The 24,380-nt window shown below is 41.7% G+C and overlaps 1 protein-coding gene across 1 annotated transcript in view; it reads right to left on the bottom strand.

Moving 5' to 3' along the window:
- Positions 1-8,281, bottom strand: part of LOC115165805 (carcinoembryonic antigen-related cell adhesion molecule 1-like) — a 28,970-nt gene extending 20,689 nt beyond the window's left edge. The window contains exons 1-3 of the mRNA XM_029719199.1: positions 8,185-8,281; positions 5,692-5,976; positions 3,787-4,053 (exon numbers count right to left, since the gene is read on the bottom strand). Of these exons, the coding sequence (XP_029575059.1) occupies positions 3,787-4,053; positions 5,692-5,976; positions 8,185-8,281 (649 nt within the window). The remainder of the gene's footprint in view (positions 1-3,786; positions 4,054-5,691; positions 5,977-8,184) is intronic.
- Between the last annotated feature and the right edge of the window lie 16,099 nt (positions 8,282-24,380).

Below are 24,380 nucleotides of genomic sequence, written 5' to 3'. Positions count from 1 at the left end.
CTGTGCTGGGGAATGAGGGCTGCCATGCGTAGAGCAGGCACAGAGTAAGCTGGACCGAGGAGACGCACTGGTGGCCAGATGCGCTGCGCCGGCGCACTTCTACCTGGCTGCCGGCCAACTCTCGCCCGGCAACGCTGCGGAGCCCGTACTGACCGCACTGGACTGTGCATGCGTATGGGCGACACCGTGCGCACTTCCGCATAGCACGCCGCTCTCCATGTCACCCGCTCCCCACGGTAAGCACGGGGAGTTGGCACAGGGCTCACCCCTGGCCCAGCCAAACTACCCGTGTGCCCCCCCCCCCCCAATTTTTGGGGGGGGATGCCTCTCGTGCTTCCGGCGTTTGGCTAGCTCCTCGTACTGTCGCCGTTCCTCCCTCGCTATCTCCACCTGTTTCCATGGAAGGCGATCCCATCCCACCTGGATCTCCTCCCATGTCCAAGATCCCGTTCCGTCCAATACCTCCTCCCAAGTCCACTTTTCCTGCTGCTCCCTTCCCCACTGCTTGGTCCTTCGGTGGTGGGTGGTTCTGTCATAGACGTCGTTGAAGGGGGATCAAAACGCAGTGGGTACAGTGCTCATCTTCTTGATTTGTTAAAGAAATAACACTTAAACAAAACAAACAACAAAAACCAGTCCAGTAAGGTGCACAGACTATACTAGATACAACCACCCACAAAACACAATGAGAAAACCCCTACTTAAATATGATCTTTAATCAGAGGCAATGAGGATCAGCTGCCTCCAATTAGAGATCAACCCCAAACTATCCCAACATAGAAATAGACAAACTTGAATTTAAACATAGAAATAGAAAACATAGATAGTAACCAAAAAACCCAACACACACAAAACAAACACCCCCTGCCACGCCCTGACCATACTATAATGACAAATAACCCCTTTTACTGGTCAGGATGTGACAGTAATAGAGTTTGATGACGTTTTCATTACAAAAATTCAGAGAATGCTGGTGAATCGAACTATCAGTGCCAGAGGAGAGGAGTGAGGGACAAACTGTTCCTGTTTGCAATGCCTTAGCTAGCAACGCTGTTAATCCCACCAGTTCAGCATCACCACTGGCACCTCCACTAGCTAGTAGGGTTACTGTCAGACTCAGCAGGAGAGGGAGACGGGGAGCTGAGTCATCGACCGACGAAGTGCTCTGAGCAGATGCAATTTGCAGTTCAAGAACAAGCAAATGTATAACCCCTGGCTTGTCATGTAGAATTCAAAACCGGGCTGTACAACATGCAAAAAGGTAGGGAGCTTGGGTCTAGGAATGACTGGAGGGATTAAACTAGCCAGATGAAGTGTGGGTGGAATGTACAGTAACATCCTCTGTGTCTGACAAAAAAACAAAACAAAGAGGCCTCAGAAAAAAGGCTTTTGAACATGCCGATTTGTGGCAGCAAGCATTGTAGACAAGGCTAAAGAGGACACCCAGGTTATAGTTAACACTCAATATGGAAAAATAGACACTACATCCAGAGTGTTCCGAACAGCCTTAGGAGGTTAAACGTCACAGCCACAGGCCTGCTCATGGCTTTGAGCAAGAAATTGAATGTCAGGAGTTAAATGGACTTGACATGGGGAGAGTCATTGTGTGAGCTTTTGAAAACTAAGGTAGGAAAATTGTTTTCCTTTAGAAACTTATTCTGTACTGTGAAGTTACTCTGAATATGTGCTTCATATTATCACATAAGCAGGAGGCCTATATATTATCATATGTGTGTTCTGCTGTAACCTACATTGACTTATTTTATTTGAAGTTATATTCCGATATTTGTTCTACTGCTATGTTGATGTCTTGAAAATGATGTGAAATTCGGGTCTTGTAAGCCCCACAGCTGTGTATGTGTGCATATGCCTATGGCGGGTGTTCTGCAGTGACGTCTAAAATTGTTGCTATACACTGATGTCTAGAAAATGTGCCTATAAAAATGTGGACTTGTGTAAGCCCCTCAGCTACACTCAAGAATGTGGGCATACTGCAGTGACATCTAAAATGCTTTAAATGAATCATCCCCTCGGAGAGTGCTGCCCATTTCACAACCACAGATAGTAGGCTACTTGGCTGTTTTCTCTGTCTGCTGTGCTTCTACGTTGTTTGTCACTTTTTTTCTCAATGTGTTCCAGTACCGAAAAACCCCCCTGGATAACACCCCACATCTCGCGCCCCCATATTTGTTCCTGGACCTCCAGATTACAAATGAAGCTCTGCTTAACTCTGCTTCAAAATCAGAGACAAGGTTTGAATATTGGTGTCCATCTAGGATTTTTTGGGGGAGGCAGGTAGCCTAGTGGTTAGAGCATTGGGCTAGTAACCAAAAGGTTGCTGGATCGAACTGACAAGGTACAAATCTGTTGTTCTGCCCCTGAACAAGGCATTTAACCCATTGTTCCCCGGTAGGCCGTCATTGAAAATAAGAATTTATTCTTAGCTGACTTGCCTAGTTAAATAAAAATAAAATTAAATGATTCCCAACCAAATTTAATGAGCATGAGCCATTTTTATAAAAATTAGAGATATATGTCGCCCTAGGAGTTATGCAAAGTTGGTAGAATCTTAATGATTCACAGCTGTATGGCTGCCAAAGGTTCTTCTACCAAGGATTAACTCAAGGCAGTGGAGACTTATGCAATTATTACATTTTAGTCATTTAGCAGACGCTCTTATCCAGAGTGACTTACAGTAGAGCGCGCATACATACTCGTACTGGTCCCCCATGGGAATCAAACCCACAACCCTAGCGTTTTCTTTCTTAATTTGGAACATTTTCTCTAACTTTCTTTCACTTTGAAAATGTGGAGCAGGTTGTATAGATCTGTAGGATTTATCTTTATGTAATCCTTTTTAGTTTTAATTTTAAGGAAGCAAAATGTGAAAAAAGTTCAAGGGGGTGTAAACTTTCTATAGACACTGTATATGTTCATCCTTCTCAGTATATGGACACTATTCAGGCCATTGAATAGTAACAAAGTGTTGGGTGGTTTGCTTTTTCCTCATTGCATGACAGAGCATTTACCAGCTACAATATACAATGCTCCTATGGAAAATGTCCACAACCACAGCATAACCCATATTCAGTACAGTTTCAGCTAATAATCCAATGCCATCTGCTTTGTCTCGTGTACCACTCAGAGCTCTCTTCCCATTTGTTGAACACACTGTCTCTGTTGGAAGGGACTTCTCTGCTACATCATTTTTTTATTTAACTAGGCAAGTCAGTTAAGACAAATTCTTATTTTCAATGATGGCCTAGGAACAGTGGGTTAACTGCCTTGTTCAGGGGCAGAACGACAGATTTTTACCTTGTCAGCTCAGGGATTCATCCTTGCAACTTTTCGGTTATTAGTCTAACACTCTAACCACTAGGCTACCTGCTACATACAGAAGAAGGCATCCCGTCCAAAAGCTTTTACTCAAACACCTTGGATAGGACTTGAGCACAAACCTCAACTTGACAACCAGCACTGCATGGAATAACCCATAACAGTATTCAGTACAGAATCAGCTAATAATCCAATGCCATCTGCTTGTTGTCTTGTGTGCCACTTTTAAGTCTTTCTTTTCTTGTGTTGAAAGGGACGATCTTCTCTGTTACACACAAGAAGTCTACACAAGAAGGCTACCCATCCAAATGTTTGTACAAAATGGAAGGAAAAATGTGTACTTAAGGACCTTGAAAAGGACTTGAGCACAAACAGTTCAACCATGATACCTTCAGAACCAGTTACTCTCTCTCCTCCCATGATTATCTCCATTTCCTCTCTGCCACTTACCCAGCACAGTGATGTCAGAGGGCTCAGATGTCTGGTACCTCAAGGTTCTGGTATTATGGGCCCAGCAGCTGTAGCTACCGCTCTGATTGATCTGAATGTTCCCCAACCGGAGTTCTGGTCCCTTATTGGACAGCAGTGTTCCATTTAGAGACCACTGAAACTGGGCAGGAGGACTGGTCTCAGCTGAGCAGGACAAATTGAGGTTTGATCCTGTTTCATAATGTACATCTGATGGGATCACCTTCATTGCTGCATTTTCTGGACCATCTGCAAAGAATGATCCATGTTGAAAATCAGCATTAATGAAGGTAATTCAATCAAAAGTTATGTACAGTTGTGCTCTAGAGCAGTGGTCGCCAACTGGCATTCCTAGTCGATCACCAAATATTTCTGTAACAAAGCCAACGAACGATAAAGGCTTGCGTTCCTTTTTTTAAATCGTTTTGAGCTGTTTCCGGTAGGTGCACTTGATTCAAAAGTCCTGCTCACCGAGTAGGCAAAGTGTTCCCATGAAACAAACTCCGCCTACCCAGGGACCGGCAAATCTGTGATTAAATCGAGTGCACCTACTGCGCTTCCCAATCGGATAGCTCAAATCACTGTGTCTACAGAGCTTCCTTGACCCTGGCCACATCCAAGTTTAATAGGCTACTAGCCTACGTAAGATTGAATAACTTTTAAAACCATGACCACAGAGAGACTGTTTACGAATACAGCAAAGAGCTGTAGTTTATATTCTGCACTGTCACTGTTTTTATTCAACGCAATTACAAAACGCACTTCTCCGTACTTCCGCTCGGGCTGCAGCTGCAATGAATGAGTAGCCAAGTATCGATAGCCTTTCGTTTTATTATTATTAGCAGCTCGTCGTGTCGATTTTAATATTAATTAAGGAATATTTAACTTTCTCTGGTCACAGGAACAACATGAACTTGTGCATGAGGCAGATGCGGTGCGACTCATGGTTCGCCATCAGGTGGAAGACGGTGTCCCCTCTCTCTGGTCAGTCTCACCAGAGGAAAGGAAAGAGAGAGCAGGGACCTTGAGAGGTGGTTGGGAAAAATCTATTGTTTTGAACGGTCATCCAACTCAGAATTCCAAGTCGGAAACTTGGGCATTTTTCTAGAGCTCCGACTTTTCGACCTGAAGATCACTGACGTCGTGACTTGACCTCGTTGACCATCAGATGCAGTTACATTAAAGGCCAGTAAAAAAAAAAGCAAATTATTTCAATTCATGCTCCACAGTGCCTCGCCAAGTGCTAAACCAACTGATCTATTTTGTTATCAAAGACCGAGTTTTGAATAATATGGTCGGATTAACAATATTGGCAGGCCAAACATATAGCCGATATGCTGTGATAATGTATTAGGCCTACTGCCCAAACCTCATTCCTACAAAACTGTTTGTGTGAGGTTAATGTAAAAAAAAATCTGAGCAGTAGATCTCAGCTTACTTTTTGACCCAGAAAGTGATCTTGACTCAGAAAAGGTTGGTGACCATTGCTCTAGAGTATAGAGACCATGTTGAAATAATCCACCCAACAAATTTCAACCCAAAATGCATCTATCTTGTTTAGGTATCCCATCACCAGCAATCAGACACCCACAACATACAGTAGGTGGGCCTGATTAGGTAGAAATGAAAGCCACAGAAAGATTTGCTTTGCCAAAGCATGATACATTTGTGTCATATTCAATACCAGAATATAGTGATTTATTAATGTGACAGTATCTTGTTATGTCTTAACAGATTAAGTTTACAGTAGCAGACAGACACTGCAGGAAGCACTATGAAGATGACCATATGAGAAAGGTATTGTGAAAGGTACATTTTTCTTACATGAATGACTTTGTCCATATGCAGTGAACTAAGAAGAGTTAGACATGCATTTTAGAGACTCACAGCTGATAGTGAGGGTTAGATTCTGGCGGTTGATGTCACTGCTGACGGGGTTGGACACACTACAGCTGAACGGTCCTTTGTCATACCGGGTCACACTGACTATGGTGAGGGTGCTGTTCCCATCACCAAACTGAACTCCATCACTGACTGTGACCACAAAGCTTCCATTCAGCCAGTGATAAGATAAGGGGGGGGAGCCAGAGGAGGAGCAGGACAGACTGACAGAGCTGTTGAACTCCACTAAGTCTGTGTTGGTGGGAGTTATCACCACACTGGAGACTGACTCTGTGGGTTAAAAATACAATAACAACTTTCTCTTTCCTTGGTAGCCTATTTCATCCAAAGCCATACAATATTCAGGGCCTGGCTTCAGTATCACACATTTTCATCAACACAGCAGAATGGAGCGCCTAAAAATACCTGTAAGTGTTATTCAGAAGAGCTCAACAGTGGAATTAATAACAAATAGATTTGGAATTACATCTCAAGCTGACCATATTCATTCTGAGAGGTACTGAATGTGTATCCTCAAAAATGTAGACAATGCATTTAACACACCTTTACTTCGTTAATGATGTTGAGAAAAATGTACATGTTGTGCACTAGGCAGATAACAGATTTGGCCTTGTTCAACACCATCATACACTAGTAATATACAATGTATAAATATAACATAATTGGGAATGGGAAGAGATGGACAGAAATAATGGTTCACATTGAATGAAATCATTGGATTGGAGAAACACCTACTCATGCAAAAGTAATGACAAACAGTAGCTTAATCAGCTTACAGAACATAACTTGAAAATCAACTAGCTGTGTCTGAGATTTGGCCAGAGGAAATGTGTTCTTACCCCTTGACTTTTTATACATTTTGTTAGGTTACATCCTACACACAATAGCACATAATGACAACACATTTTTGCTAATTTATAAACAAACAAAAAAATAATGTAAATATCACATTTACTTAACTATTCAGACCCTTTACTCAGTACTTTGATTAAGCACCTTTGGCAGTGATGACGCTACAAGCTTGGCACACCTGTATTTGGGGAGTTTGTCCCATTCTTCTCTGCAGATCCTCTCAAACTCTGCGAGGTTGGATGGGGAGAATCGCTGCACAGCTATTTTCAGGTCTCTCCAGAGATGTTCGATCGGGTTCAAGTCCGGGCTCTGGCTGGGTCACTCAAGAACATTCAGAGACTTGTCATGAAGCCACTCCTGCGTTGTTTGGCTGTGTGCTTAGGGTCGTTGTCCTGTTGGAGGGTAAACATTCGCCCCAGTCTGAGGTCCTGCGCGCTCTGGAGCAAGTTTTCATCAAGGATCTCTTTGTACTTGCTTCGTTCATCTTTCTCTCGATCCTGACTAGTCTCCCAGTCCCTGCCGCTGAAAAACATCCCCACAGCATGATGATGCCACCACCATGCTTCACCGTAGGGATGGTGCCAGGTTTCTTCCAGACGTGACGCTTGGCATTCATGCCAAAGAGTTCAATTTTGGTTTCATCAGACCAGATAATCTTGTTTCTCATAGTCTGAGAACCTTTTAGGTGCCTTTTGGCAAACTCCAAGCGGGCTGTCATGTGCCTTTTACTGAGGAGTGTCTTCTGTCTGGCCTCTCTACAAAAAAGGCCTGATTGGTGGAGTGCTACAGAGATGGTGGACCTTCTAGAAGGTTCTCCCATCTCCACATAGGAATTCTGGAGCCCTGCATGAGTTACCATCGGGTTCTTGGTCACCTCCCTGACCAAGGTCCTTCTCCCTGGATTGCTCAGTTTGCCCAGGAGGCCAGCTCAAGGAAGAGTCTTGGTGGTTTCAAACTTATTCCATTTAAGAATGATGGAGGCCACTGTTTTCTTGGGGACCTTCAATGCTGCAGACATTTATTGGTACCCTTCCCCAGATCTGTGCCTTGACACAACCCTGTCTCGGAGCTCTACCCACAATTCCTTCGACCTCATGGCTTGGATTTTGCTCTGACATGCACTGTTAACTGTGGGATCATTATATAGACAGGTGTGTGCCTTTCCAAATCATGTCCAACCAATTTAATTTACCACAGGTGGACTCCAATCAAGTAGTATAAATATCTCAAGGATGATCAATGGAAACAGGATGCACCTGAGCTCAATTTCGAGTCTCATAGCAAAGGGTCTGAATACTTATATAAATAAGGTATTTCTGGTTTTAAATTTTAATAAATTTTCAAAAATGTATAGAAACCTGTTTGTGCTTTGTCATTATGGGGTTTTGTGTGTAGATTTATGAGGAACATGTTTAATTTAATGCATTTTAGAATAAGGCTGTAACGTAACAAAATGTGGAAAAATTCAAGTGGTCTGAATACTTTCCGAATGCACTGTATGTGGCTTTGAAATGTTTCTGCAGTCCAGCCTTACAATTAAGTATTTTGCCTGATGATGTGAAATCTAAAGCTAGAAAATGGAGGGGAAAGTATTGACTGATAAAAGTAGAATACATAACATCTTACCATACACTTCCAGTTTGGTGTTTTCATCCAAAAATAATGCTTCAGGTGTTAAAATGGTCACTGTGTATTGTCCACTGTCAGTCAGATCAAGATTCATGAGCTCCAGGGATCCTGACGATCTGTCCAGATTGATCCTGTCTCTGTATCCATCTTCAGGATTTAAAGTGTCAGAACTGCTGATATAGCTTAATATAATAGTTGTACCATTAACTTTCCATTGTAATGTTATAAATTGCTGGGCTGATGCTCTGTTAAATGTCACACTCCCTCCTATCGCCCCAACCAGGGACCTGTCTGGTAACACACCTGCTCCATAACAAAACCCTGGGGAGGCAAGAACAGGTTTGAGTTACAATGTGTGTCGACTTTACTGTAGTACACAAGTGATCCTGTTTCTGTATGTCAGTTGAATGATGTCACTTCTACAAAATGATTGTGTAACACACCTGTCCGCTGATGTCAATGATATGGCTGGATAGGAGAAACAAATGCCATCTATACATATTTACCTATAAGGTGACTAAATCAACCCCTCTTGTTGCAATAAATTAAAACGAATGAGGCATTCACAGCAGCATTTGTTTTTATATCAGAATCCTTATTTTTCATTTTGGGTCGAATGGTAATGCTGTACATTAAGTTTCCCCTATTACTATGTAACTACACAGTAATAACTAGTAACGTCGTTTAAGTGTCATAGCAATTGATATGTAGGCCTATTTAAATTCTTTGTCTGCTGTAACTATAAATGACAAGATCAACAGGCGGTCAGTAATAGAGTTGTTTTTCAGTTTTTCAGGCTACGATACGGCAGCATGTATATGATGATTACATCAAGCATATCTATGATGATTGCATCATAACAAATAGCAGCAGAGCAGACAGGCAGTCTAAGCAATAGTGTTCCTTCCGGGATGGACCGGAAGGACCGGAAGGGCTGTTCAATCCAGTCGCGCATCCTCAGCCTTTGTGTTATTACACATTGTAACTAATATGTTTTGTAATTACATGTTTGAAGGTCACCTCCTGGTTAGCCTATTGTCTGCAAAGGTTGATACAATGTAATTACATAGCATTTAAAAAGTAAATCCTACTGTGTTTCACTTTACATTGCTTGATTATAATTACATTGCTTGATTATAATTACAAGAGTTCTTTGTAACAACATTGTAATTACAAAACATTTGATTCAATGTACATGTCACAGGTTTAACTTATTTGCATGTTTAATTTAACTAGCATTTATATTGGTTAATTAACTCCAGACTTATAACCTGTCACTTTCCACCTCGTGACACGTGTGGTGTAGTCGGGAGGATCTGGCCCACTGAGTGTGCAGTTGTGGAGCAGGGGCCATTTTCTTTGTTCCTTTTACTGTTTTGTGTTTCTATGCTCTTACGTTCTGCAGTCTCCTGTTGGGTGGTTCTGGAGGTAGCTCTGGTAGAAGAGGAAATCATCCCCTGTTGGACTGAGAGACTACAGCATGTGTGACCTAACTGGCCTAGGGAGTATTGAGGTGCCATATGGGTGAAGGCTAAGAGGTTCAAAGGACATGGCTGGAGGTGTGTGGTATGGTGAGCTGAGGGGAATGTGCCTGCAGCTCATGCCCTGAAGCAAGGATATGCATATTCTTGGTACCATTTGACAGGAAACGCTTTGAAGTTTATGGAAATGTGAAAGGAATGTAGGAGAATATAACACAATACATCTGGTAAAAGATAATACAAAGAAAAAACCAACCGTTCTTTTGTATTTTTTTCGTACCATCATAATTTGATCACCCACTTTGAGCCAATCTATCCAGTTATCCGCAGGCCCCCATGGCAGTGCTGACCTTGTTGTGGAAAATATTGAATCAAATACTTCTCAGATACCGGAGCTTGTGAATTCAAATAGACTTTGTTACAGAGAGTAACAAAGCCGAGCAATTCCATGGAAGAACTAACTCTTCATTCTTAGTACTTGACTTTTATACAGTCTTATCCTTACATTACGTCATCACTCCACTCTACGAATCTTGTTGTCTTACTTAGTTTCCATTCTCTTATTGGCTCAGACATTGGGCATAGATTCTATTGGTGGTGTGACATGCCCCCTCCTACTGTTGCCCCTCACTGATTAGCTAATGTTCCTGTGTCACATCGTTCGTCGGAAGGAGCGGACCAAAGTGCAGCGTGGGTATCGTTCCACATATTTTATTGAACTGTGAAACTATGCAAGATACACAAATAAACTAAAGAACAAAAACAACAAACCGTGACGAAGAGGTGCAACATACACTAACTCAAAAACAATCTCCCACAAACCCAGGTGGGAAAAACAACTACTTAAGTATGAGCTCCAATTAGAGACAACGATGACCAGCTGCCTCTAATTGGAGATCATCCCAAAAAAGCCCAACATAGAAATCATAGAAAATCTAAACTAGAAAAACCCCCTGTCACACCCTGACCTACTCTACCATAGAAAATAACAGCTTTCTATGGTCAGGACGTGACATCCTGTTCAGAGGTCTACAAGTTCAGGCCGATATTGTCTATGTATGATTAACCCATGTGCATGTCCAGTAGCCTTCACAAGGTCAAATATGGCCCAGACCAGTCACGTCTTGTTAGTCTACCTTGCCTCATCCACACAGATTCTGCTTACGTTCTGTTTTTTACATGTCCAATGGTCAATTTGATGTTGATCCAGCTTTGTACACTCACATGGGTTCAGCCTTCATTCTGTTTACACATGTCTAATATTTAAACTTATATCAATTATTCTTTCTACTTCAAAGAGAACAGTATAGGTTACTGAAAATCAACCATAGTCATGAATTTTCACCTACAACCTGTCCTCTTAAGCATCCGAGCAAGCGAAACAGCGCCTCTCTGTATCAGTATGTGTAGACCATGTATCTGATGCTGTCTGGACCAAAAGAGTTTGGCATGGGCCTGTGAGATTGAGAGTCTGACTAGTAGCAGTATTGTCTTCTCTTCCCTAGCAGTTGAAACTCAAACATTGAAAACAACCTATCTTGTGAACAAAACAATGTAAATAGCCAAAAAACACAAGAACAAAGTCTCACTTCAGAAGACTTTTGATTCAAGTAAATTAGACCAACTTTTATGCCTGTGCACAGCGCTTCTAAAAATGACTCTTTCACATGGATCTTCACGTGTGCACAGCCCCCAGCCATTACTCCTGACCTGGTGTAACTGAGTCAGGTTTGTAGGCCTCCTTGCTTGCACACGCTTTTTCAGTTCTGCCCACAAATGTTCTATGGGATTGAGGTCAGGGCTTTGTGATGGCCACTCCAATACCTTGATTTTGTTGTCCTTAAGCCATTTTGCCACTACTTTGGAAGTATGCTTGGGGTCACTTTTCATTTGGAAGACCCATTTGCGACCAAGCTTTAACTTCCTGACTGATGTCTTGAGATGTTACTTCAATATATCCACATAATTGTCCTACCTCATGATGCCATCTATTTTGTGAAGTGCACCAGTCCCTCCAACAGCAAAGCATCCCCACAACATGATGCTGCCACCCCGTGCTTCCCATTTGGGATGGTGTTCTTCGGCTTGCAAGCCTCCCCCTTTTTCCTCCAAACATAACGATGGTCATTATGGCCAAACAGGTCTTTTTTTGTTTCATCAGACCAGAGGATATTTCTCCAAAAAGTATGATCTTTGTCCCCATGTGCAGTTGCAAACTGTAGTCTGGCTTTTTTATGGCGATTTTGGAGCAGTGACTTTTTCCTTGCTGAGCGGCCTTTCAGGTTATGTCGATATAAGACTCGTTTTACTGTGGATATAGATACTTTTGTACCTGTTTCCTTCAGCATCTTCACAAGGTCCTTTGCTGTTGTTCTGGGATTGATTTGCACTTTTACATTCATCTCTAGGAGACGGAACGCGTCTCCTTCCTGAGCGGTATGAAGGCTGTGTGGTCCCATGGTGTTTATACTTGCGTGCTATTGTTTGTACAGACGAACGTGGTACCTTCAGGCATTTGGAAATTGCTCGCAAGGATGAACCAGACTTGTGGAGGTCTACAATTTTTTTCTGAGGTCCTGGCTGATTTCTTTTGATTTTCCCATGATGTCAAGCAAAGAGGCACTGAGTTTGAAGGTAGGCCTTGAAATACATCCACAGGTACACCTCCAATTGACTCAAATGATGTCAATTAGCCAATCAGAAGCTTCTAAAGCCATGACATAATTTTCTGGAATTTTCCAAGCCATTTAAAGGCACAGTCAACTTAGTGTATGTAAACTTCTGACCCACTGGAATTGTGATACAGTGAATTATAAGTGAAATAATCTGTCTGTAAACAATTGTTGGAAAAATTACTTGTGTCATGCACAAAGTAGATGCACAGAACCGACTTGCCAAAACTATAGTTTGTTAACAATACATTTGTGGAGTGGTTGAAAAATAAGTTTTAATGACTCCAACCTAAGTGTATGTAATCTTCTGACTTCAACTGTAGCTAGAGGCTTGAGCTGAACTGGCTAGCTAGCCAATTCAATAGTTAATTCACTTCAGACAGAACTTCAGTCGAGAGGGCATGAAACACTAGCTAATGTTACATGGCAGTTACACAACTAGCTCATCACTGGGAATAAATATACAGAAATTACCTTGCCAGGTGCATCAAATAAAGAGTTGCCAGTTTCTGCTCTGCTTGCTTTTACAACTAGGAGAAAAGGCACAACAGGTACAGACAACAGATGCCTCGGTTCGCCGGCTGAAACCACCAAACAATCTACCGACCGCTCGGAGGTGTCTGCATGGTCCTAAAGCTCAATGATGTAGGTTTTTGCATCACAATGCAATGTTAAAACTGCGGGGGGTGGGGACACAAACGAAATTTCAGAATGTGGGGGGGCCATGAAAGTATCGGGCCTGATTTTAACTTCTAGACTTTTGTCATTTGACTTCAGATTTTTATGATTAACCATGTGACAATGATTTTCAGAAACTGTTCCACGAAAATGTGCATATATAAATATTAATAACTAGCATGCAGATCAGTAGAAATGTTAGGATAAATTGTAAGCTTCCACAAACTTGAAACTCATGAGATGCCTATTGTCTTTACTCTTTCACCCATTTAAAAAAACGGGCCCGCCTATGGAAATCAAATGCCCATCCAACTGATTTGTTCTGGCACCGGGTCTGCCTCTCCACTCTGCAATTAACATCCCTGTTTGACCTCTGTGTGTCTGTGTCTGTGTCTGTGGAGAATGCCAGGTAAAGTCTCACCTGAAAGTACTGCCATGGTGAAAGAAACTACTGTAGCTGCTTCCATTTCTCCTGATGTTACAAGTGGTGGATTCAGATTGAATCTCTCCAAACAAATAACAAGGCTATTCAGTAATATCAGACTCTTTGTGATCAAAATATTATATACAATTTAGATAAAATGTCTTCCAAAGTGATACCGCAGCACAACGGAACAAATAACCAAACTCTAATGACGATTCAATAAGGATGTTAGCTGCACAGGATTTCCCCTGTCATAGTGTTTCCTTCTGCAGATATAATAAATTGCTGATTATATAGATAACAATACTGGACTTTGATGTTGAGGTGTTTTTATTAAAGCAAACAGTTTGATATTCCATCATTGTTAAAACACAACTTTTCAAACCCTGAATTTGGGAGTGATTCAATTTCTCCAGCCCCACCAAACAGAGTCATGTCCAGGCTGTCAAAATACAAGATTGTAGCTGTCACGGCTGTCGTGGTGTATGGATGACCAAAACGCAGACGGGATATGGATGCTCATCTTTATATTTAATTAGAATAAAGTGAACACAGAAAACAAGAAAAAACGAAGAACGACAGGTGACAGTTTCACAGGCTATAACGAATACTAGCAGTGCAAAATCAACAACCCACAAACCCCAGGTGAAAAACACACTCCTAATATATGACTCCCAATCAGGAACAACGATAACCAGCTGTTCCTGATCGGGAGCCACACAGACTAACAAAGAAACAGACATACTAGAACAACCATACAACACAACCCTACTGCCACGTCCTGACCAAAATCTAATACAATTACTCCCTCTGCTGGTCAGGACGTGACAGTAGCTTATACCTTCTGTCAACTGTGACATATTATACATACATTAATATAACATACATACAGTACATACAGCATAATGTATTGACAAATACTTATGGGGATGTCACTAATATCAAGCATCATATAGATGACAGCATTTGCACAAAACTGAAAGTGCGAAACACCGTACTTAACCATGGCAAGATGACTGGGAATATGGTTGAATACAAACAGTGTAGTTATTCCCTCCATAAGGCAATCAAACAGGCAACACGTCAGTACAGAGACAAAGTGGAGTTGCAATTCAAAGAAGTAAATGTAAACAAACACTCAAAACACAGTTAAAACTTAACTTTTGATATCATAGATGGACAGTCCTTGCATCCATAGCTCTGTTTATGAGTTTGAGAGTGGTTGAATTTCTCCAGGCCTATCCCTCAGCTTTTTACTGAAACAGGGGCGGGGAATACACTTTCTTATTGTTTAAATTGCTGATTGCCCCATTAAGTCACTCCTGAGAGTACTGCAATGGTGAGAGAAATGTTGATTTATCAAATGTCTGTAATACAGATTGTAGGTATGGCTCCACAAATAGAAAACAAAGCTACAATAAGAGCAGGCTACAGTAATACCAAAAAACTGACGTGAGGAAGAAATACTAGTGTAATTATAATATATAAATAGTGTAAAATCTTTTCATAAGTGATACTGGAGCACAACGGAACAAATTACTAAAATCCAATGAAAACACATTTGAAACCCTGTTAAAAATGACACATCTATAATATAGTGAAACTTTTATAATTCATGTTGTGATGTTTGTTTCAGTATGATATATTGAATAAAGTAATAAAGACAGACACCAATGTCTAGTTCAATAGCCTTGTTCATGCATTGTACAAATTCCTACACACGGAGTCCGGGGAACAGTCCGGCTAGTCGATTACCTATCAACTAGACTCCGTAACAATGTTTGCTGTGCCGAAATAGTATTGCTATTTTTGTATTCAGGACACACTACTCAGAACACAGTCCTTACAAAGTTTAGTCCAGAATGTGAGCAGTTTGTTTTTGGATGCAATATTCAGACATTCACAGAAGTATCTGCAGCATAACAAAATCATCCAAACCGGAAAATGTAGGCTACATTTGTCCTAGCGCTAACTGAGGAAAGATTGACATAACACAAGTGGTCATATTTGTATAACTCTCGGCTGACATAAACTACAATATGAATTAGCTAATAGAAATTACTATTTATAATTAATCACATCATGGGTGAGCTCACCATTGATCAAAATAATTGAGTAAAACACTCTCTAGAAATCGAAAGTAATCCGACGATGGGTAGATTCTGCCGCCGCCATGACTTTTTTTCTCACAGAAACGAAATACTATAAGAGAAGACAAGATGAGTTTTGTCTGTTTATAGTATGCATGTTGAAGGGGGTTCTCAAAAAATGAGTGAACCCTTACTCATCTAATTTTGTTATAACATCTTTGGTCCGACAGAGGATTACGTGAAACACAGAATGCATTGTATGTCAACAAACATGGCTCCACACACAGCTGGAATTAGTTTAGCTCATCATAATCTGCCCAACCTTCAAAAAAGTATTTACACTCATAATATGTGCCCATTGCAATCTATGCAAGAATCGGAATGCATGATTTGTCACCAGTAATTGAAAAAAGTGAAAAAAACTGTAAATATACACTGCTCAAAAAAATAAAGGGAACACTTAAACAACACATTCTAGATCTGAATGAAAGAAATAATCTTATTAAATACTTTTTTCTTTACATAGTTGAATGTGCTGACAACAAAATCACACAAAAATAATCAATGGAAATCCAATTTATCAACCCATGGAGTGGAAAACCACAGTACAGGCTGATCCAACTTTGATGTAATGTCCTTAAAATAAGTGTTTGGCCTCCACGTGCCTGTATGACCTCCCTACAATGCCTGGGCATGCTCCTGATGAGTTGGCGGATGGTCTCCTGAGGGATCTCCTCCCAGACCTGGACTAAAGCATCCGCCAACTCCTGGACAGTCTGTGCTGCAACGTGGCATTGGTGAATGGAGCGAGACATGATGTCCCAGATGTGCTCAATTGGATTCAGGTCTGGGGAACGGGCGGGCCAGTCTATAGCATCAATGCCTTCCTCTTGCAGGAACTGCTGACACACTCCAGCCACATGAGGTCTAGCATTGTCTTGCATTAGGAGGAACCCAGGGCCAACCGCACCAGCAAATGGTCTCACAAGGGGTCTGAGGATCTCATCTTGGTACCTAATGGCAGTCAGGCTACCTCTGGCGAGCACATGGAGGGCTGTGCGGCCCGCCCAAAGAAATGCCACCCCACACCATGACTGACCCACGGCCAAACCGGTCATGCTGGAGGATGTTGCAGGCAGCAGAACGTTCTCCACGGCGTCTCCAGACTCTGTCACGTCTGTCACATGTGCTCAGTGTGAACCTGCTTTCATCTGTGAAGAGCACAGGGCGCCAGTGGCGAATTTGCCAATCTTGGTGTTCTCTGGCAAATGCCAAATGTCCTGCACGGTGTTGGGCTGTAAGCACAACCCCCACCTGTGGACGTCGGGCCCTCATACCACCCTGGAGTCTGTTTCTGACCGTTTGAGCAGACACATGCACATTTGTGGCCTGCTGGAGGTCATTTGCAGGGCTCTGGCAGTGCTCCTCCTGCTCCTCCTTGCACAAAGGAGGAGGTAACGGTCCTGCTGCTGGGTTGTTGCCCTCCTACGGCCTCCTCCACGTCTCCTGATGTACTGGCCTGTCTCCTGGTAGCGCCTCCATGCTCTGGACACTACGCTGACAGACACAGCAAACCTTCTTGCCACAGCTCGCATTGATGTGCCATCCTGGATGAGCTGCACTACTTGAGCCACTTGTGTGGGTTGTAGACTCCGTCTCATGCTACCACTAGAGTGAAAGCACCGGCAGCATTCAAAAGTGACCAAAACATCAGCCAGGAAGCCTAGGAACTGAGAAGTGGTCTGTGGTCTCCACCTGCAGAACCACTCCTTTATTGGGGGTGTCTTGCTTATTGCCTATAATTTCCCCCTGTTGTCTATTCCATTTGCACAACAGCATGTGAAATGTATTGTCAATCAGTGTTGCTTCCTTAGTGGACAGTTTGATTTCACAGAAGTGTGATTGTCTTGGAGTTACATTGTGTTGTTTAAGTGTTCCCTTTATTTTTTTGAGCAGTATATAAATAATTACCACACAAAACATTTTCTCATAGTGATTTAGTGATACAAGTGGCGCGTGCCGGCAGTCAATCACGTAATCTCTCACTCCCACTCTGAGCCATTCAGTGGTGTTGTTTATGTAGGTAGCTAGTGAGCTAAGCTTTAGCATTAGCAATGTCTTTCAAAAGGAGACAAGTCACAAATGCGGAAATTCTGGAGATTTAAAAAAATTCTGACAATGAGCCTGAATATGAAAGTCAGGAATCAGATTCTGACAGTGACCGTGAGGAGCTGCGCCCCAACCTTGTAGCCATTGAGAACCCTGAATCTGAGGATCCCTTTTCCACTTACGAAGTCCCAGGTCCCTTTGAAGATGGTGGTGTTGATGGAGACAGACCAACAGTGGATGAAGTACAGGAGTTCTGTGGTAGCTGGAAGGCCGCCAGCCATTTCACCCCTTCTAGCCCTGCTGTTTGCTCTGATGAGTCCCAGTCTGGAGTGTGTCGGGGTAGGTTCCTTGTTCCTTGTCAATCATTGGCTTATTGGTGAAATCAGCAATCAGACAATATCTTCTTTAAGTAAATCAATCAAACCTTTATTAATGCAATTGCAGACAGAAGTTGACAACGGAAACACAGCATGTATGTTTCAGAGTAAGTTCTGCATCCCACCTAAGGGTGCAGCTGATTTTATACATGTGATCCCTCCCTAGTGGTATGATCATCTACATCAATGTATGTACACAGCAATATGCTGAGGTTAACTTATAAGGTAACCTAGTACAGTAGCTTCTCTGAATTCACTAGCATTGTCCACTGTCACACAAGATCAAAATGTCAAAATCAGACAGTGGTTACTTCTCTTTATCTAGTTTCAGTCTGACTCAGACCTAGCCTGCAAGCACACTCTAGCAACAGCTAGGGCTTAACCACAAAGACTAATATAGATGGCTTGTGCAACGTATAGTTGCAGAGTTTTTAGACACATAGCAACACTATCTATTATAAGGCCTGCAGAAAACCATATGAATCGTAAGGTCCCCTTAATCAATAATGGGGAGGGTCTTTGGGACCCTAACCCCTTCACTTCAAGTGCAATGCCCCTTGCCATTTCCAACTGAGGCAGTGTAACGGCTGTCTGAGGAAGAAGTGGACCAAAATGCGGCGGAGTTAGGGTTCGTCATATTTAATACACGAACACTATGAAATTCACAAAAAACAACAAAACTGACAGCCAACACAGTCCTGTCAGGTGCAACCACAATGACAAGCACAATTACCCACGAACCACAAAGGAAACGTAGGCAACCTATGTGTCACTCCCAATCAACCACAACCCTCTTCAGCTGTGCCTGATTGGAAGTCACACGGCCAAAATCAAAGAAACAATAAAAAACACTCTCCCTTCTGCCACGTCCTGACCCAACTACCCCCTCTACTGGTCAGGACGTGACAGGCAGAGTGCTTCAAGTTGTTCCTGACAGAGGAGCTGGTGGGAGACATAGTAGAGGAGACCAATCGCTATGCCTTAGAGCTACAGGAGAAGAGAGAGCCAGGAGTGGGGGGGTAACTCGCTAAATGGGTGACAACCACAATTAGTGAAATGTATACCTTCCTGGTGACAGTCCTTCTCATGGGGATAGTAAAGAAGAACTCCTTAAGAGAATACTGGAGCACAGATCCTAAGTTTGCAACTCCCTTCTTTGCCACCCTCTTTTCCCAAGACCGCTTCCTAGTTCTGCTGCGATGCCTGCATTTCGTCAACAATGCTACTGCCATCCTAAATGACCCGTTATACCAAATAAGAAATGTTCTTATCAGCCTGACATCAGCATTTGGTCGGGTCTTTGTGCCATAGAAGGACCTATGCATTGATGAGTCCCTGATGTTATGGAAAGGTAGGCTGGCGTTCCGTCAATATATTCCCTGCAAAAGGCACACGTTTGGGGTCAAGTTCTTTGTCATTCATGTGCGACGTGAAGATAGGATTTGTCCAGGACATTATAGTTTACACAGGGTCCACCACTGACATCCAACATTATGATGGGCTTGGGGTGTCTGGGTCCGTGCTGATGACCATGCTGGCTCCTGATTTTTCAACGCCGATACCGATTATTGGAGGACCAAAAAAAGCCGATACCAATTAATCGGCTGATTTTTTTATTTATTTGTAATAATGACAATTACAACAATACTGAATGAACACTTATTTTAACTTAATATAATACATCAATAAAATCAATTTAGCCTCAAATAAATAATGAAACATGTTCAATTTGGTTTAAATAATGCAAAAACAAAGTGTTGGAGAAGAAAGTAAAAGTGCAATATGTGCCATGTAAGAAAGATAACGTTTAAGTTCCTTGCTCAGAACATGAGTGTCACGGCTGTTTGAATGATTGGACCAAAATGCAGCGTCGTCGTTGTTCCACATATTTATTTAAACGTGAAACTGAAATTCACTAACAAAACACTGAAGGGAAAAACAACAAACCGTGACGCAGGAGGAAAATAAACACTCACAAAATAGAATCACCCACAAACAACATGCAGAAACACCCCTACTAAATATGACCTCCAATTAGAGGCAACGAGGACTAGCTGCCTCCAACTGAAGATCAACCCAATAAACCCCAACCTAGAAATAGACGAACTAGAACTACAACATAGAAAGAGAAAACATAGAACAAACACAAAAACACCCCCTGACCACTCTACCATAGAAAATAATAACTTATATTGGTCAGGACGTGACAATGAGAACATATGAAAGCTGGTGGTTCCTTTTAACATGAGTCTTCAATATTCCCAGGTAAGAAGTTTTAGGTTGTAGTTATTATAGGAATTATAGGACTATTTCTCTCTATTCGATTTGTATTTCATATACCTTTGACTATTGGATGTTCTTATAGGCACTTTAGTATTGCCAGTGTAACAATATAGCTTCCGTCCCTCTCCTCGCTCCTACCTGGGCTCGAACCAGGAACACATCGACAACAGCCACCCTCGAAGCAGCGTTACCCATGTAGAGCAAGGGGAAAAACTCCAAGTCTCAGAGCGAGTGACGTTTGAAACGCTATTAGCGTGCACCCAGCTAACTAGCTAGCCATTTCACATCGGTTACACCAGCCCAATCTTGGGAATTGACAGGCTTGAAGTCATAAACAGCACAATGCATTGCGAAGGGCTGCTGGCAAACGCACGAAAGTGCTGTTTGAATGAACGCTTATGAGCCTGCTGCTGCCTACCATCGCTCAGTCAGACTGCTCTATCAAATCATAGACTTAATTATAACATGATAACACACAGAAATACGAGCCTTTGGTCATTAATATGGTCGAATCCGGAAACTATCATCTCGAAAACAAAACGTTTTTCCTGTCAGTGAAATACGGAACCGTTCCGTATTTTATCTAACGGGTGGCATCCCTAAGTCTAAATATTCCTGTTACATTGCACAACCTTCAATGTTATGTCATAATTACGTAAAATTCTGGCAAATTAGTTTGCAACGAGCCAGGCGGCCCAAACTGTTGCATATACCCTGACTCTGCGTGCAATGAACGTAAAATGACACAATTTCACCTGGTTAATATTGCCTGCTAAATATGCAAGTTTAAAAATACATACTTCTGTGTATTGATTTTAACAAAGGCATTGATGTTTATGGTTGGGTACAGTCGTGCAACGATTGTGCTTTTTTTTCGCAAATGCGCTTTTGTTAAATCATCCACCGTTTGGCGAAGTCGGCTGTCTTTGTTAGGAAGAAATAGTCTTCACAATTCGCAACGAGCCAGGCGGCCCAAACTGCTGCATATACCCTGACTCTGTTTACAAGAGAAGTGACACATTTTCCCTAGTTAAAAGAAATTCATGTTAGCAGGCAATATTAACTAAATATGCAGGTTTAAAAATATATACTTGTGTATTGATTTTAAGAAAGGCATTGATGTTTATGGTTGGAGCAACGTGTACCTAAGTGATTATATGCAACGCAGGACAGGCTAGATAAACTAATAATATCATCAACCATGTGTAGTTAACTAGTGATTATGATTGATTGATTGTTTTTTATAAGATAAGTTTAATGCTAGCTAGCAACTTACCTTGGCTTCTTACTGCATTCGCATAACAGGCAGGCTCCTCGTGGAGTGCAATGTAAAGCAGGTGGTTAGAGCGTTGGACTATTTACCCGTAAGGTTGCAAGATTAAATCCCTGAGCTGACAAGGTAAAAATCTGTCCTTCTGCCCCTGAACAAGGCAGTTAACCCACCATTCCTAGGCAATCATTGAAAATAAGAATGTGTTCTTAACTGACTTGCCTAGTTAAATAAAGGTCTACATTTTTTTTATATAAAAAAATCGACCAAATCGGTGTCCAAAAATACCGATTTCCGATTGTTATGAAAACTTGAAATCGCCCCTAATTAATCGGCCATTCCGATTAATCGGTCGACCTCTACAAGGGACACACTTTGTATGTAGACAATTGGTACAGCAGTTCCACACTCTTCCAGCATCTGCTCTCCAACAGGGGCCTGTGACACAGTCAGGTCGAACAGGAAGGGGATGCCGGCATTCGGATGCAGGAAGATGCAGAGAGGGAAGGTGGAGTTCAAGGAGAACGGTCAACAGCTGGCAGTAAAGTGGCATGACAAACGAGACATCCATGTCCTCTCCACTGTCCATACAGCAACTATGTCGGCCACAGGGAAGGTGGACCATCCGACGGGAGAGAGAAAAATCAAACCAGACTGTGTGCTTGACTATAACCTCAAAATGGGGGCAGTGGATAAGGCGGACATGATAAGCAGCTTTGTGGAATGCACTCGGAAAACGACCAAGTGATATATAAGAAGATATTTTTCCATCTGATCGACACTGCTGTCCACAACGGCAGCATTGTTCACCACCAACTAACAGGTGAGATGATTACAGAACAAGGTATTTTTGTAATTGGATGTACAGTTCACATACAAATACATTATGCAATTATAGTGACAATGTCTCACCCACCTACCCTCTGCCTCATCATCCTCTCCCTTCCCTCATCCTCCCCACTCCCTCATAGGTAAAGTAATTTACCTACCAAATGTACAGAGAGAACCTCATGAGAGAGCTGCTGGAGGAGCACCACACCCTCTCGGCGCCCATCCACTGGGGGTCGTCCTGCTGCGGACAATTCCCTACACATCACTGCATGGCGTTTTCCCTGCAAAGTCCCTCAAACTGCTGCTCATGGTAGTCACACACGGAGGCACTGCAAAGTCTGCCTGTCTGGCACCAGGTAAGTAGAGGAAGTTGACAAAAATACTTGTGTTTAGCTTGTGATACACCTCTGTGTTTCACCATGCTTTGAGGAGTATCATATGCTCAAACACTATTGAGCACATCTGCAGCAATTAGTGACTGACTGACCTGACAGGTGACTTGACAGGTGACCTGCCATGATACTATTCCATTAGAGGTGGGGGTGGAAATGCAGTTGTTGTTCAGTCACTGTATGAATATTAAATATGGGTTATGCATATTCCGTGTTTTTTACTCTAGTAAAACAAGTTTTGGTTTTTGTTGTTGTTGTTCAACCAACCACCACCAATACTGCAATAAAATAGACGACTATTACATATTGGCCTATGTGTTTTCTTGCTGTGTTTTCATCCAGTAAAACTGTTAAGGAGTGTACGCTAGCATACAAAAACTGGCCTCAATCTTCAGCTCCAAAGATGTCCAGCTCCAGTTCCAGTTATGATACTGGCAAATACTGTTTGTGGTTTCTGAAAGTACAGAATAAAGAGGAATTATTAATTAGAATTCAATGTAAGGATATAGCAATACTAAATATTACAAAGAAGTAACATAATAAACACCACTATAAAAATAGTATATTGCATGGACAAAATCACAAATTTCAGTTATAACAGTAAGAAACAGTAACTTTTGAGCTCCACAAGAGGGCAAGGCAGGGCAGAACAGAGCTATGCTAAATAGGCCAAATGAAAACAAACCCTGGTCATACATTTTTTATTTATTTAACCTTTATTTAATTAAGCAAGTCATTTAACACAAAACTTTTGACTAAATTAAATAAACTATAAGTGAACTTGTCCAAATACTAACACATTCAAATGGGGGACTAGATACATAAAGTGCTTTCAATTCTAAACGGTAAAACAGATATGTATGAAAACACTCTCAAATAAAAGGTGGCATTCTGTACAATCGCCTACTATAAAACATTTGATGTTTGTATACTCTATATTTTAGGGGCAATGGTTACATAAATACATTTTACATTAGAGTGCCCTTATCATGGTGTAATTGTTCCTATAATTATATATTGTATTTACATTGTAGCCTATTAGGGTTATGGTTAGGCTTATAGGTTATGGTTAGGGTTACGTTTACTGCTGTAAATTGTAACTCATTGTAATAATGAGTAACTACAATACTTGTTACACCGTTTTAAAGATCCTTACTGTAATGTTTATTTATTTTTATTTAACCTTTATTTAACTAGGCAAGTCAGTTAAGAACACATTTTCATTTACAATGACGGCCTACCAGAAGGCAAAAGGCCTCCTGCGGGGACAGGGCCTGGGATACATTTTTTAGGCTTGAGGATTGAGGGCGGCAGAAGGTATGTCAGATAGGGGGGAGTGAGGCCTAAGTGGGTTTTATAAATAAGCATCAACCAGTGGGTCTTGCGACAGCTATACAGAGATGACCAGTTTACAGAGTAAAATGTAAAATGTTACCTACATTTTTTCAAAGAAAATTGTTTTGTGAGGCTTCTTTGTCCATCATCAGGCAATTTCTGATTCTATTTGACCAAAACAAATAACTACCTTGCAATATTTCATCAAGTTTTCTGTGAATCTAATAGGTAATATCAGTTAATGGTTTTAC

Source organism: Salmo trutta, chromosome 3 (assembly GCF_901001165.1).
Source record: "Salmo trutta chromosome 3, fSalTru1.1, whole genome shotgun sequence".
Classification (NCBI taxonomy): domain Eukaryota; kingdom Metazoa; phylum Chordata; class Actinopteri; order Salmoniformes; family Salmonidae; genus Salmo; species Salmo trutta.
The sequence above is the reverse complement of the archived record's forward strand: the minus strand, read 5'-3'. Positions and strand labels throughout refer to the sequence as shown.